This window comes from Equus asinus, chromosome 13 (assembly GCF_041296235.1).
Source record: "Equus asinus isolate D_3611 breed Donkey chromosome 13, EquAss-T2T_v2, whole genome shotgun sequence".
Classification (NCBI taxonomy): Eukaryota; Metazoa; Chordata; class Mammalia; order Perissodactyla; family Equidae; genus Equus; species Equus asinus.
The window spans coordinates 62,222,447-62,238,593 of record NC_091802.1 but is presented as its reverse complement, the minus strand read 5'-3'; the positions used below and the strand labels follow the sequence as shown (position 1 = coordinate 62,238,593).

The following is a 16,147-nucleotide window of genomic DNA, read 5'->3' as shown; positions in this document are numbered from 1 at the left end:
TACAAAGAAACAACAAAGCAGAAAAATAAATATTTGGCCCCATAGATTTCCGACGTAAGAAACAACTCTGAATGGTGCCCAAGCTTTGCAAAGCCTGGTGCGAGTGTCCGCGGCAGGTGACGGCCCCAGCACCCACCCCACACACCCGCCAACGCAATGACTCCAGATGCTTTTGAAAAACAGCACGAAATGACACACAAAGGCATTTTAAGACACGAGAGTTTGCTTCCTATGGACGTTTCTTTTTTTAAAAAATATATAATAACTTAGTTTGCATTTTACAGCATTTCCAATCAATCAGTCCTTGGCCGGGACCCTGTGGGGTCGGACGCGGTGTGTGCCTCCGTAGCTTGAGCACTGGGGCGTCCGCCGCGGCACCAGCAGTGGTCACTCCGCGCCCATCTCGCAGGGGTTCAGCCCCGTCTCCTCGGCGTCCCTGTACATCCTCTGGAAGTCCTTAAAGCGCGGGGCGCAGCCGAGCCGGGCCTCCCCAAAGTGCATGTGGCCGGTGAAGAGGAACTCCCCGTGCCCGGGCCTCACACCGCACTCCAGCAGCGTCGTGATGCGGCCCCGCCAGCCGCTGCCCTCCGGGGCGGGCTGGAAGACCCTGCTCTTCTGCCGGTAGAGCCGGCTCACGTGCAGGTGGATGGCCGACTCCTGCTGCTCCAGCTCATGGGTGACATCCTGGATGGAGCCTCGGACGACTGCGGGGGGAAGGAGACAGGGGTCAGTGGGGTGCCCAATGAGCAAATACTGGCAGCGGGTGGGCAGCGGGACCAGGAGCCGACCCTGAACTCTGTGTTCCAGGAGTTCTCTTAAAAACCACAATTCAGCTCTGGCCCAGTGGCGCAGCGGTTAAGTGCGCACGTTCCGCTTTGGCGGCCCAGGGTTCACCGGTTCGGATCCCGGGGGCAGACATGGCACCGCTTGGCAAGCCATGATGTGGTAGGCGTCCCACATATAAAGTAGAGGAAGATGAGCATGGATGTTAGCTCAGGGCCAGTCTTCCTCAGCAAAAAGAGGAGGATTGGCAGCAGATGTTAGCTCAGGGCTAATCTTCCTCCAAAGGAAAAAAAGCACAACTCACATGCATGAGGCTGCCCAGGGCTCGTCCCGCCACACAGACATATCAGGTTTTCTACCGAGGGCCAGCCACGTAAGTGGGGAAGACAGAAGACACAAATCACACTGTGCATCAGCTTTTCAAGTTAGAAGAAGAAAGTGACCACAGTCAACACAAGCTGTGTGGCACTTCCGTATCAGGATCGGGCAGAAACGCTGGTGTTTGGGGAGGAAGGGGACGGGAAGGAGGAGAGCAGAGTGGGCATGGGGACGCTGATGCCCTCCGTGCAGAGCAGAAAGTGACAGGAGCCCGCCCCACTGCCCTTGGTGCCCGGGGCTCAAGCTGGGTCCAGCGCCACAGCAGCGACTCCGCAAGCTCACACGGAGGGCTTCCACCCACCCGAGAGCATCTGGGCCAACATCACAAGCAGGCAGCTGAGTCCCTGACCTCAGCCTCAGCCCCACCGGGGCCTCGAACGCCGGCTGCGGTGGCTGTGGGGACGGGGCGAGGGCAGGCTTCTGATGTGAGGCTGGCACCAGGGACTTCGAGAGCGATGCCTCGTGTGCAAAGGGGTCCCTCAAATGGGAATTCCCAACACTCCCCCTGCTGTGTGCAAGCCCCTCCCCCAGGCCGGAGTCCTTTCTCCAGTGAGGAGGAAGCAAAGCGTTTTCCTACGATCACAGTCCAGAGAGGAGGGGGCACCGAGCCCAGCGCTTTCAGCTGAGTCTCCTCCCCCTGGAGAGTTTGGTACCAGAAGGTTCTCCCAGGCCCACCAGGGCCCCCCAACGAGGCAGGAGCCGGAGCACACTCACCGAAGTCGCTGGTGCAGACGGCCAGGAGCACCTCCGCATCGCTGCAGGGCCGGCAGGGGGCTGCAGGAGAGAAGGGGGTCAAGAGCGGGATCAGATGGGACTGCAGGGGGCTGCGGGGGAGAAGGGGGTCAGGAGCAGGATCAGACAGGACTGCAGGGGGCTGCAGGAGAGAAGGGGGTCAGGAGCGGGATCAGACAGGACTGCAGGGGGCTGCAGGAGAGAAGGGGGTCAGGAGCGGGATCAGACGGGACTGCAGGGGGCTGTGGGGGAGAAGGGGATCAGGAGCAGGTTGGGGGGTGTGGACGTGTGCCCTCATACAACCACGCCCTGTAGGTGCTCTGACGCCTCTGCAGCCAGGGCGCCCAAGAGCAGGAGTGAAAACGCAGCCTCGGCCACACGGCTGGGGGACTGACCGACTCCAGGCCCAGGCCCACCCCGCCACATGCGATGGGCGTGCTCCCCAACTGAGAGTGGGGTTTCCAGCTTGGCCCCACCTGGCTCGTTGGTGCAGCTCTACCCGACGAGCAAGCACTCGACTCTCGTTCAAATCACTCCTCAGTGCCCATCATCAATGCAAAACCCATCTGTGCAGACCCGAAGCCACGTGCCCTAACCAGCCCGGCCGAGAGCCACCCTTGCTCTGGCCTCTGCATCCACACCCCAAAAACGCTGGGCTCACCCACTCCCACATAGCCCGCTCCCCAGGGTCGCACCTGCCGCCGAGATTCTACGGGGGGCAAGGCACCGCCCAGAGGGACCAATGAGGCCACCGCTCTGCTAAAGGTGTCAGTGAACGGGACAGAGCAGTCGCCCACTGTGGCCATGGGGCCCTGTCCGAACGACAGGAGTGGTGAGTTCGAGTCAGAGCCATCAGCCCGGCCCCTCCCCAGAGCCGGAGGTCCTCCAAACACCTTTCACAGAATCCCTCTGAGACCCCAAATCCAGTGGGGCCGCTTCCTCCAACCAGACCAGGCCTGCACGGTGGGCTTCCCCCTGCCTTCACCAGACAGCCTCCGACAGGCGTGCGGCGTGAGAAAGGCTGGGGCCTCCGCGACTCCCCTCCAGGCACGGCACCCCTGTGCTAGGAGATGGATCTCGGAAAATGCAATTCTATTCTCTGGCTCTCATGGTGCACCTTTCAAGGCCTCTACCTCACCTATTTCGAGATTCTAGGTTTTGCCACAAACTCTCCTAACTCAGTAGGAGCTGCTGGTCTGAAATCTCCCTGGGACGACTCTCTCCCGGCCTTCGCACGTTCCGAGGGCCCCGGAACCTCCCTGGCCTTGGTGCCCACCGGGCCTGGATGGAGCTAACCCTGTCAGCACGCCTGGTGGGCTGCCCTTGCTGCCCCTGAACTGGGCTGAGCTGTCACTTGCCTGGGGGCAGCCCAGAGCCCCCGGAAGCAGCAGTGACTCGGGGGGCCCAGTGGGCAGAGGAGCAGGAGCTGAGAGGCCCGCGGCGCCCAGATGTGCGTGGACCACGGCGCCGGCACAGGGGTCAACAGAGACCCTGGGCTTTGCAGCGTCCTGGGCAGCTCAGGGTCTGTAGAGCCCTGGGCAGCAGACAGGCCTGGAGCACTGGCCCCGGCCGTCCTGCCCCAGGCAGGGGTGGACGTGCGCGTCCCAGGCCAGCTCACGGAGCGCCTGACTCACCAGCCCGCCCACTGCCGGCTGTGTCTATTAAGCTGTCAAGGAGCCTGGAGCAAGAACAGCCTGTCGGACGCATCTGAAGTCAGGCCAGTGCACCCGAGAGGCCGCGGTGCCTCCCCCACTCCAGCTCCAAGTCTTGGAGCCTCTGCCACCCGTGGCACTCGGCTCTCGTGTGTGGACCCCTATCCCTCTCGCCTGGTGGGGGCCTGCTGCCCACACAGGGCCTGACAGAGGCCTCTGCCCATCGGGAGTGTTGCAAAAGGGGACATACAGCACTGGGGGCATCTGAGGGGCCCATGCTCCACCCAGAGGCACAGTTCACTCTGACAGGTACTGAGGGGCGCGTGGCAGGGGTGACACCTCCCATCCAGGCCCAGGGGCCAGAGGCCCAGCTGGGGGTCCCCCTGTGGGGCGCGGGCAGCCTTGGCAGCTGTCCGAAGAGAAGGCGGGTCAGCAACCACAGTCGCTCATGGGCTCCCCTCAAGGGGCAGCTCCTTCAGGAGGAGCTGGAGCTGTGGGGTCAGGCCACACGCTGCTGAGGGTCCACAGGAGCTCCTCAGAAGCGTGTCTCAGGCTCCGGGTCAGTGACAGGCCCAGGCTCCACACCGTGATTGGACCCAGCCTGGGCATGCATCCTCAGGGCCCTAGAGCTCTGCCTTCTCCGTGGTCACAGGACCTCGGCTGACAGCTGAGGAGAAAGGTGCAATGAGCTGTCCCGGCACCTGGCTCCACTGCAGAAGGTGCGGGTACCCCGGTGGCCCCGGGGGAGGGTGGTCGGTAGCCTACAGACCCTCCTGCCAGAAGCCTCAGTGAGCTGAGCCAATACCATCAGCAGCTGAGCTAATGAAGTGCCGCCCTGGGGACTTCCCTCCTACAGCCTGAGCTTTACGCCACGCAGGTCACCTTCGCAGAAAATCCAGTCTGTGGACGCCAAGAGAAGCAATCTGGAAACGATTATTAATCGGGTTGGGCTCGTAGAGGCTGTGGAATGTGCTGGTGTCGGACACACCGCATCTCATTCCTTACGGGGAAGATGGGGGGGGCGGCGACAGGCTGGGCAGAATTCTGGCCCCTGGTTCTCGGAGGGAGGAGGGCTGGGGTGTGGATGTCTTAGGAAAATTACTCTGGAATGTGCATAAATGAGCTAAATGGAGAAGAAAAAACAGGGTCTGGGAGGCCCGCCGGGGCCCCCAGGCACCAGGTGAGGATAGCAGGTGCAGGCTGGCAGGGTGGGTGGGTGGCTCCCCTTGAGTCGGGCCCTGGGCACAGGAGGGGCAGCCTGACGCCCAGGAGAGGTCTGCAGATGGGCAGCTGGTCCAGGGGGTGGGACTGCCTGAGTGAGGACGACCAGGGGGACGCACACAATTTCCAAAGGGAAAACCGTGCCCGAGAGCACCTCGGAGTCTTGGACACAGCTGGTGACAGTGGCAGATGCCGCGTTTTAACAGGGAGCAAAGAGAAAGGAGGAGCAAGGGCCGGACTGGCCAGACTGTGGCCGTGGCCGAAGTGAGCTGAGGCCCAGCTGCCACTTAAGGCTCTCAAGCCTCCTTCAACTGTCCCAGCAACCACCACACTCTCCAGAGCTCCAGGCTGCAGGGTGGCGTCGCCCCGAGATGACCCACAGGGCCTGGCAGACTGGTCGTGTCTGTGAGGCCCACCTCTTGGGAACTCTGGTCTCACCAGCCACCTCCTCCTGCTGAGGAAGCTGGGGGAGGCCACACCCTTCCACCTGAAAGTCCAGAGATGGGTGAGATGAAAAATAATTATACAATAATTACAGTGGCTGGAGAAGCCACTGGTGCAGGGAACTAATGATCCTTGGAAAAAAATTAAGTTCTCTCCTTTTCTGTTTCCACGAAATAATAGGTTTCTTTTCACTTCTGAAGTTTGCTGTTCACCCCCAGGACCTACCAAGGCCAGAGGGCTCCTGACAAGGGCTCTGTGCCCCGGGCCTCCCTTCAGGATCTCTCGGCCCAGCTTGTCAAACAGTGAGTTTAAAGTGACAGGAAGATGATGCCCATCAGAAACTGTGGGACCCAGACCACCCACACCACACAGCACCCATGAGCCAGCAAGGGGAGGACTTGTGTGTCCATGGCCAACACAGGGGCAGCGGCCCTCTGCCCACCCCACCCTCCCGCCATGGGTCTAAAACGCTAGTCTTCCCCCAGGCACCTGATCACAGGGGCCTGCTCTGGGTGGCCACAGCACGGAGCCCAAACCCCAGAGCGTGGATGTGGTCACACCGGTGAGCCGTGCTACTCAGCTCCTGAGCAGAAAAGAACAGACCGGAACCCAGGGCCCACCTGGGCTGCCCAGGCAAACGCAGGAGACGGGGTCTGTCTCTGTGTCCTTGACCTCCTCCCTCCTCCACTCGCCACCCTTGAGGGCAGCCCTGCACGCCCGGCCAGGCTCCACCAGCAGACCTCAGCACACAGCCAGGTGTGGCAAAGGCCTCACCCACTACTTAGTGCATCTGGCCACTCGCCAGCCTTCCGTGTCCTGCCAGGTTGTTTCATCGCCAGTGGGAGGAGTGCTCGAGTCACTCAGGTGCCCTGAGGAGGCCCACGGAGCAGGAGGAGGGCCCTGGGGGCAGGTCCTGCCCTCCTGCTGGGCTCACCTCCCACGGCCCCCCTCCCCCTCTGTCTGTGCCCATCGGGGAGCAGCCTGCCTATCCACTCCCAGCTATGGCTGGCCTCCCCCCAACTATGGGTGCTTCTCGGTGCACATGAGGAAGCTGATTATGCAACATGAATGGACATGAGGCCAACACGCTCGCTACAAACGCTCACAGTGGAACCATCAGAGCCCCAGCAGGGGGGCCAGGCTCAGACACACACCTCTCGGCCGGGTCTCCAGCCCTGGAGCCTCTTCTTTCCCGTCAGCACAAACTAGAACCTGTGACTCATCAGGAGGGAGAGGTGAGTCTGCCCTAGCAGGCATCACTGGTCGCACTGCTGGCCGGCCGAGGGCGTGCGCTCACCTGGCGTCACGCCCCAGTTTCACTGAGGTCTCCCGCAGCCACTGCCAGAACAGGAGAGAGCTGGGAGCCACGCGCTCCCGTCTGAGAGCCCACCTGGCCCCGAGCTGGCACCGCTGCCAGATGGCTGGCACCGACATCCCACACGACGTCCCCATTCCTTCGGCATTAAAGGCTTACAGGCCCATCCCCTGATGACAGGCGAACACCCCGGGGAGAAGGGATACACCGCCTCCCCCAAGCCACGCTGCCCCTCGTCTCCCTTGGGGCGGGGGAGCTGGGCCCCAGGGAGGGCTGACACCTGTGCCCATTTCTGGTCCCAGCTCCAGAGCCCTGGGTACATTTGGGGCCCCGTCCTAAGTTCTGAGAGTCGGTGTGTCCCTGTGCTGCCCCGGCCAGCATCTGGGCCACTGGGCAGACGGATGCTCACCCCCCACCACCCACAGGATGCCTGGATCCCTGCGGGCCCCAGAGGGAAACAGACCCTCAGGGCTGGACAGGCATCTGTCGGGGGGCAACAAGGGAATTCCCAGCCAGCCCAACACCCAGCCTAGGCCAAGCACAGGCCATGACCAAATGGCCTATACCCATCACGCAGGGCCCCCTCCCCGCAACCCCACAGGAGCCCAGGGCAGCTAGTCACCCCACTATGGGCCATTCCCAAGCCTGCTCATGCCCCGGCCTGGAAACACGGAGCTGGGGGCACAGACCCTGCCCTGCGGAGCAGGAGCTGAGAGTCAGCCCAGGCTGTGACCGATGCCAGAAACAGTCTGCAAACACAAGCTTTCGGGCATGTGGTGATGAAGCACTGGTCACACCATGGCCTCTTGGCAAAAGTGGAACAAAGCTCAGGCCACGAGAGGACAGGTGACAGCCCCACGTATCTAAGACCAGCGGCATTTGATCAGCGAAGGAAGTACTACTATCTGCTCTGGCAGCCGGCCATCACCACAGTCAGAGACAGGGAATTTGGGGACTAAGTTTTTTCAGATTTTAATTGTGAATTTCTCTCTAGGCCCCCAGAGCGAGGCTGTGGTCTCTTCCCCCAGCTCTCCCACCCACCCTAATCGCCAGTGATCAAGATAGAGACTGCTCTGCTTAAAGTTTTATTTAGGTCTTGAGGTTTACAGCAGCTTCCAAAGCTACATTCCTGAGTGGGGTCCCACCTGGGTGGACAGCATGGGGGCGTGGTCCCACCTGGGCCGTCCCACGCTGAAGCTTTCTAACAGACCAGTTTAGTGTGAGAGAGATTTAACGTTTGGAAAACTGATCTAAGCGAGAACACAGAACAATGAAGTGTAGATTCACATTCAGGACGAAAGTCTAAATTTCAGATCCTAGCAGATCTGCTTCCCCCAGTGGAATCTTTTACCCACCAAAATGTGGAGACTAGACCATTCTGGGAATGGGCCACCCCTCAAACCAGGTGTCTCCGCCTCGGCCCTGCTCACATGGGGGCCACAGTGTGCTCCGTGCTGGGGCGCCCTGAACACTGTGGGTGTCCACACCTTGCCTGCCGGGCCTCCACCACTTGAGGCCTCCACCACCATCCCCGCCGGTCACAGGGCCCCTTCTGGCCTGGCGGTCCCTAAAAGTCAGGAACCCTGCGCCTGCTCATGGCACGAGGACTGAGACCTGCCCCTGTGAGGGCTCTCAGGGCCACGCGCTCCTCGGTCTCCACCCGTGGAACTTTCCGGAGATCAACACTGCCCTCCACACAGGGCCCTGCAAAGCTGTTTGCTCGCCTCAAAAGAAAAAAGGAAAGAGGAACCAAAGAGAACTCGCGTCTCCACGTGCACATGACATCCTTGCTGCCCAGAAACTCGCTCCAGATCCCCAGCAGAGGCGCCCACACTGTCCCAGCCACCTGAGAGGAGGGCCCGCGGCGGGGGGCTGCTTCACAGGACGCCAGGCGCCCGCTCCCCCACCTGCAGCCCCTCTCCCGGCATGTCGGTGTCTCCACGCCACACCCGCGGAGTCCTTACTGACACCCACCCACAAAATGCCTCTGGAACTCGGGACCAGCCCGCGGCTCAGGACGTCGCAGCGGCGCACCACCCTGGAATGGGAATCAGCCGGGGCTCCCACCTGACCCTCCGCATGTCGGGGCTGCAGCCGACACCAGAAACACTCAGCCAATCTGTGTGGCAGGAGAAACGGTGGGGCAGTTTGAACGGTGACAGCTTCCACTTCAAATCACAGCCATGACTAGTCCACGGAGGACGAGCACGTCAGGGCGAGGACCATGGCCTGCCACGGCTCTCCGCTCTGACCCGTGGCCATCATGAGGGGACGCTTGTCTGCCCTCTGCAAACATACTTCCTAGGAGACCAACGCTGTTTCGCCAAGTCAAAAAAACACCCAGAGCACCAATGGGACACCCTGCGTCCAACATCCACTGCACTGCATGGATGTCGCCAGGAGGGTCTGCTGGCACCCGCGGGGCCACCTGGGCAGACCCACCAAGTCTGAAGTGCAGGTGCGAGCAGCATTTTCACAGAGACTATGCTGAGGGGGGACGGGAGGGAATGTCACTGCCGGAGGACCAGGCAGCCGGTGCGGCCAGCCCTTCCCACCCCAGGGGACACCACTCACCTGACAGAGCATGCAGGTCCGACCCCACACGCCGGCTGGTCAGCTCATACTGGAAACCCGTGGTCCTCCTGCTGATGTCCTGCTGGGGCGTCGCCTCCACGAACAGGCCGCCCTGGTCGAAGTCGAAGCAGCGCACCTGGCCGAGCCCACGGTCCCCGTCCCGCACCAGCAGTTTCAGTTCTCCAGTTTTTTCCAAATAAATATTGGCCCCCGAGGAGTCCCTGAGGGGCTTGATGCAGAGAGTCAGGCGTCTTGAGGGCAAGAAGGTGTTGGGCCTCAGGTTGACGATGAGAGCGCCGGTGGGGTACATCCACTCCACAGCGCCCGCGGCACAGCGCAGGTACACCTGCTCCACCTCCTTCCTGTGCGCCTCGTGCGTCAGCCCACTGTGGAGGGGACACTGTCAGCCAGGGCCCAGCCCCACACGCACCCGCCCAGGGGAAGCCCACACACGTGCTGGCCCTCTGGCCCCTCCCAGCAGCCCCTCACCCACAGGCAGCCCGCGCCACCTCGGCCCTGCAGACGGGACCCTCTTCCCGGGAGGACAGCCGCACAGCTTCCCTGCCCACTCCCTCCAGTGCGTCTGCTCCAGAGAGCAAGCGGGCGGGGCCGGTGCTCTGATGCGTGCAGGTGGCACTTGGCTCCCAGGCCCTCTCGACACCCTGACATTCAGCATCTGCTGCCTTCAGGGCTGCAGCTTCGGGCACTCGTGTCAATCAGGGAGGCGATGGGTACAGGGGAGGTGAGAGTCAAGGAAGGAATGGGTCTTCCCAAACAGAATCAAGGAAACACCAGCAGGACTTTGGCACCAGCCCAAGTTCCAGAAGACCCAACGAGGGCAAGGCAATGATGGGAGATTCCCACTGAGTGTGGAAAACATGCAGCAGCTTCAGACTGCAGGAGGTGCCATGGGGCGCAGGGCACACAACAGACAACCTGATCCAGAGACTGGCTCCTGAAGTGCCTAGGAACATGGGCAGTTTGGGGTGAGCGGCCATCGGTGAGTCCGGCCTTGTGCCTTAGGCCTGAGTGTCACTTTCCTCAGTGACGACTTCACTGCTCTTCACTCATCGGCAAACCCGAAGACTCTGCACTGCCAGTTGTACTTTTAACAATAAACTAGAATGTCATCAAAGCGAGACACAAAAGCAAGGCGAGGTCCCCCACAGGGAGGGACACGAAGGGAACGTGTGGAGATGCCCCATACTCCCAGCGGAGTCCTCAGAGTCCTAGCTGACTCCACTCCTAACAAATGCTAAATCGGAAAAAATGAGGCACCAGGCTCGGGGAGACAGGTCTTGAGCAAAGTTAAGTTACGTTTTCAAGAAATTGAAACCATCAAAAACATTCAAGTTTCCCCTACTCAAAATTTTAATCTAAATGCCAGCTTGTGCTGGGGTGACGTCACAGCCACGAGCAGCCCTGGAACTCGAGCAGTGACTTCAGCTTCGTGTTCGGTTACATGAAATTTGGTTCTGATCAGACCTCAGACAGGTTCACCCACATTCTTAGGATTTTTATGTGGAATAAACAATGCTATATTCAGAGCCCTGGCCTGAGCGAGTTACCAGAAACCCTTTCTGCAGAGGAGAAAACACATAACACATGGTTTGCATTTACTGTTGGTGACTCACGCTCCGGGCCCTGAAAAACCTCACTTTTCATACGACGGCCAGCTGCAGGCTGGGGCTGCACAGTCATCCTGCAGACCACATCAGAGGGAGGTGTCAAGGAGGTGAACCCTCCTAACCCCGCTCCCCACCCCCACAAGGCCTTGGGTCACCAGCAGCCAGCCCAGCCTCCGATGCCTACCGGGGCCGCACATGCAGAACAGACTTACAAATTACAGTCAAATAACACTCATAAAAGCTCATCTGACACATACGTGGGGTGGGCATAATTATAGTGCTGGGTGAAAAAATTAGACTAAATGGTAAGTGGTGGCAATACACTCACAGACGTCTATAATCAGCTTTGCTCTTATGCAGCCAAAACAAACTTTATCCTAGTGTCCTTCCTCTCCTGTCTCCAGCCTCAAGGGGCAGTCGGACACCTGCCCCATACCTACGCACCAATCCTCAACTCTCTCCCACAAAAACCATCCTGTCCAAGGCTTCGCTTCCCTTTCAGTGGGGGACAGGGAGCCCTGGGGATCCAGAGAGTGGAGAACCCACACCAGACACCTTGGATACCTCTCAGTAAGTCACTTTAATCTAAGCAGAGGAAGGAGAAAAGGGGGGGGGGCCCATCTTCCACCCACTTCTCAGGCAGGAGCAGAGAGCCCTCATGGGACAGGTGGCCCACCCACGGCGGCCTGAGTCTGGGGGCTCCTCCCCTAGCACGCACAGATGACCATGTGCATCTTGTGGGGTGAACCTGGCTTCATTTATTACTAAGTCACTTGACTAAAAGAGGACCAGGAACTAAATGAAGGTGGACATACAAGAAATATGGCACCCCATTACTTCACCCTTTGACTGATGTCTTCACTGGCACACAGAGAAGGGTCCACGCCCATCCTCAGGGTGACTGTCTGCCACGGCTCCACCCACCTCTTCTCGAAGAGTCTCCTAAAACATCAAGATCAACAAGAACCCGACCAGGCACTCGCCCGGGCTGCTCACCTTAACCCAGGCTGTCAGCAGCGTGTGATAAGCAAGAGCCCCATTTAGACAAACACCAGCTCAGTCCAGAAGAACCACCAGCCCCTCAGCCTGGGGCCCACTGGGTCTCTGGGTAAAGTCAAGGACTCGGGGTCTATCTGGTTCCTATCAGAAAACGTAGTCACATCTCTCACGTCTAAGTTTCCGGCACCACAGCAAACGTGAAGAAACTTCTATTTATGCAAAACTGCTGGAGGTGCAGAAACGCACCCTGTCTGTGATGGTCGTCGATGACGTATTTTGTGATTTTCACGTGACACGCAAATGACACACTAACCAGGCAAAAATAACACAACTGCTTTCCGATGTTATCACAAAGCTAAAAGATGCGGGAAAAACTGCGGTCCTATTCAACCGTACGAAACTGAGATGACTGACTCAATCTTCGATTATCCAAACTGAATTAACACATTTTTCCAAAAGAGTTGGCAAGTGGCACCCCCAGGTGGACACACCTGTGGAGCACCTTCATGGGAAAGATGGCAAATTCCAGGTTGAGGTGGGGATGCGAAGGGGTCAGTGTGGTGGCAGCAGATCCCACCGCACGCACACCCCCAGCCTGGCTCAGACCTGAGGCCCGGGAAGGAAACCACAGTCTCCTGTTGACTCAGATCGGGAAGAGCCTAGGTCAAGCGGAAACCAGAGGCTCTGCTGACCAGAGCCATCTTTCAGGTCCCACATCGCAGAAGAGAGCCCTGCCCATAACAGTGGGAAAGTCCATGGTCCACCTTTATGACCCCTGCCTAATAAAGATCAGGGCGCTGTCCGGCCCCTGCGCAAGGGAGAAGGATTTCAAAACCTCCTACTTTATTGCTTGGAAACACCCAGAAACACATTTCAGCCTGTCAAGTGTGAGAGGCCAGTGTCATAAAGAGCAACTCCCCTCCTATCAGGGGATCAGAATCCACCCAGCATATCAGGGCTCGCACCACCCTGTGCTGTCTTTAGAACAGCTCATAAAAAGTCATAAATGCACGGAGTCAGCAGGCAAACCAGCACACCCAGGTTTCGAGAGCGAGCATCTGTCAGATGATGGTGAAGCATATTGGTGACGGGGGTGGGGGGGGCAGCAATTACAAGGCAAAGGGGTCTTATGCTCCAGGAATGTGGCCTGGCCCTGTCTCCTCCCCAGATCGCACCCGAAGCTCCAAAGGCCCCTGCGGCAGCCCTCTGCCCGGCTCTGCCTTTGGGCTGAGCGGAAGAAAGTGGAGGGAGTCCCTGACCAGGGGTACATCAGCAATGACAAAGGGAGAGGGGCTGCAGGCAAGCGTCCCTGCTTCCCCAGGTAGATAAGAGACTGCACGAGAACAGGAAGGGGGGAGACTCCCCCCCCCAGCCCCCCGCCGCCAAGGCAAACACCTGCTTGGTCCAAGAGCTAGTGGACCCCTGACCAGCTCTCACTCACAGCCCTCTCTGGGCTCCAGGGGAGGCATCCCCTTCCAGGCATACGGCCCTCTAAGAACCTGAAAAGGATGTCAGCTCCTCCTCTGGAAACTCAAGCTCACAGGGTGGGACTGGGTTTCTGTTTTTATCTGTTGAAGCAGGACACCCCAAGGCCTCAGTTTGGGGGTGCACTGATTCATCCAGCAGAGGCTGCAAACCAGAGACTTTAATTACTGGGGGGGAGGGGGGAGGGGAAGGGCAGCCCCAGCAGAGTGTGTCAGAGTCACAGGCTCCCAGCCAGCTCTGTACTGGCGCCAGCATTCTCCAGGCCAACCCTCCCCCAGCTCAGATCTGCGATCTGCCACTCGTGGCCCCAGCCTTAGCCTCTCCATCCCCGCTCTGCTGTGAGCAGGGAGAATTTCAGCTGCAGGGAGGGAGGGCACCACGCGCCCAACCTGAGGAGGCCAGGACCTTCGCTCTGGGAGGGGGGCGGGAGGGAGAGAGGAGCGGGATGACTGCCAGCGACCACAGAGAACTGGGTCTGTAAGTATCCAAGATGACCAGCGGCTGCTCTGCTGACGCAGAGTCCAGCGCACTGGCACAACCCCGACCTTCTCGGAAAACGGTCTTCACTCAGAATAACCCCGTGACACCCCAGCATGAGGTGTCTGCCAGCGGGAATCTTCCCAGCAGACATCATGGCCCGAGGGGCTGAGGGGGGCCCTGCTCCATGAGACACCCCGACACCTGGACCCAGGGTGGCCCCAGCCCACAGCGTTTCCGGAGGAGGAGAGGCGCACCTCCCTCTGAAAACTCCTGAATCGGCAACTTCCGAGACACAAAACTGGCTTCTCCAACTGCGCGTTGCCAGCGCGGGGCCAGGGCGCCCTCGGCGGACTGTGGTCTCATCCTGAGTAGCTGCGCCCTCATCTGAACACTCTGCCCGCGCACACTTGCGCCCTGCACTCTTTCTGCTTGTCACACTTCTGTTTAAAAAAGTCCTCGCTGCCGCGGCGGAGGGGCGTGGAGGGGGGGTCGCCGAGCCCAGCGCGCGGCCAAGGGCGGCCTGACCTTCACAGGGCGGGGGCGGGGGCTCCGGCTCGGGCCGGCCCGCACGCTGCCCCGCGCACAGGTGTCTGCCCGCGCGTCTCCACCCGCACGGACGCCGCCAGCGCTAGGGGCCCCCTCAGTCCACCCAGGCCGCCGCTCCCTCCCGCGAGCCCGAGTGGCCCTTCCCGCTCGGCCCTGAGCGCAGGCCTGGCTCCTCCTGGCCTGGGGCGGGCAACCCGAGGACCGAACCCCGCCCGCCTCCGGTGCGGGGTCGCGGGGCCGGCAGCCGAGACACCCGGGGACCCGAGTGGGGACTGGCGCGCGGCGAGTGGGCGGCCCGGCCGGACTGACCCCGCCGCGCTGCAGGCGCGCCTCCCCTGGGCGTCCTCCGGGCCAGGGCACCGGGACGCCGCGGGCTCTTTTGTTCTAGAACCGCGGCGGGGGCGGCGGCGACGGCACTCGGCCTGGAGCCCAGGGAAGGAAGGGAGCCGAGGGGACCCGGGGCCGGTCGCGCCGCGCGGACTCACCTCCCCTTCCAGCTGCACAGGTCGCTCGAGTACTGCGCGCTCGCGCCACCCAGCAGCACGGCCAGGAGCACGGCCAGCCGTAGGGGTCCAGGGCCCGGGGCGGGGGGCCGCGGCCACGGCTGCCCCGCGCGCCCCCCAGCCGCCCGCGCCGCGCCCCGCATGCTCTGGCTCCGGCTCAGCCGCCGGCCCCGCGTCCGCGCTCCCCGGCAGACCCTCGAGCGGCGCGGCCGCGGGCCGGGCTCCGAGTCCAGGCGGGTCACGTCGCGCGCCCCCCGCGCACCCGGCGCGGCCGCCCGCCCATCCCGGCCAGAGCCGGGGACTCCGTGCCGGTGGAGCTGCCGCAGCCGCCGGAGCCGCGCACTGCCGCCGCCGAGCCTCTGAAGTCTGCGAGTCCGCTGCCGGGTCCCGGCTCAGCTGCGGGGCGGCGCCCGCCCGGAGCCCACGCCCCGCGCGCAGCGACCCCGCCCCGCCCCGCCCCGCCCACGCCGGTCGCCCCGCCCCGCGCCCCCGAACCCCGTCCCGCCCCCAGCGCCCCAGTGCGCTCGGCTGGGCGCTGCGCCACCGGTGTCTGCGGCGTGTGCCGGGGGTGGGACAGGCCGGGACGCCAGGAGAGGAGGGCTCCGCGCGAGGGACGGGGAGAAGGGACCGGAAAGTAGCGTCCAGGGCGGGAGGGGCGGGGCAGCAGCGGGTCCCCGGCCCGGACGAGCGGGGGCGGGGAGAGGCCTGAGCCCCAGCGTGTGCAGACCCAAGCCGAGCGCCTGGCGGGCGGGTCCGTCCGCAGCGGCCGAGGCCCAGGGTGCAGACTGAGCCCGGAATGGACGTGAGCTGTGGCGTGGGCGCCTGGCCTGCCAGTTCTGTGTGACCAGCCTGACCCGTCGGGGTGTCCTGGCGCCCAACCCCCGCAGACTTTGTGTGTGCTCTGAGGAGGTTCTGCGGCCCAGGGGCGGAGCGGGGGCCACTGTGGCTGGTGGTGCGGCGGGCTCACTGCTGAGCTGCGGCGGACCCCGGAGCACCCACCCCACGGGGAGGCTGTAGGTTTGCTGGCCTGAGGCCGCCGCTCCTGTACGTCGTCGCCGCGAGCTCCCCGCACGTCCCCCGTCCCCGCTCTGGAGTGGGTCTGGCACCTGCCTCACCGGTCTGCGCTTGATTCTCGTGGTGAGGACCGTCTTGTGCGCTGGAGAGTTTTAGTAGCATCATGTCGGTAGCACTGCTCACACTCCCAAGTTTGGCAACCCAGACTGTTTCCAGATATTGCCAAATGCCCCTGGATGCAAAATCTCCCACTGAGACCCTTATTCTAGCAGGACCCGGCATGGTGACTACAGCGCGAGGAGAGTGGCTTCCTTCTCCGGGGCCACCATGTGCGTGACATCCAGTGGGGGAGACAGCGGGGACACCAGCAGCCCCAGCAGGGACTGGACAGGA

At 61.8% G+C, this 16,147-nt stretch overlaps 1 protein-coding gene across 1 annotated transcript; it reads right to left on the bottom strand.

Moving 5' to 3' along the window:
* Positions 1 to 221: 221 nt before the first annotated feature.
* On the bottom strand, positions 222 to 15,135 carry METRNL (meteorin like, glial cell differentiation regulator). The gene is made up of 4 exons (XM_014862947.3): positions 14,723 to 15,135; positions 9,100 to 9,485; positions 1,876 to 1,935; positions 222 to 704 (listed from the first exon to the last, which is right to left on the bottom strand). The coding sequence occupies exons 1-4, from the start codon at positions 14,881 to 14,883 to the stop codon at positions 388 to 390; spliced, it is 924 nt and encodes a 307-aa protein (XP_014718433.3). The 5' UTR covers positions 14,884 to 15,135; the 3' UTR covers positions 222 to 387.
* Between the last annotated feature and the right edge of the window lie 1,012 nt (positions 15,136 to 16,147).

Bases quoted from the DNA above. Each gene is read 5' to 3' on its own strand.
- METRNL (XM_014862947.3), bottom strand. From the start codon at position 14,883: ATGCGGGGCGCGGCGCGGGCGGCTGGGGGGCGCGCGGGGCAGCCGTGG. The intron at 1,936-9,099 runs GTGAGTGGTGTC...TCTCTCCTGCAG, and splicing joins GGACCTGCATGCTCTGTCAG to CCCCCTGCCGGCCCTGCAGC. The intron at 705-1,875 runs GTGAGTGTGCTC...TTCCCCCCGCAG, and splicing joins CGTCTGCACCAGCGACTTCG to TCGTCCGAGGCTCCATCCAG.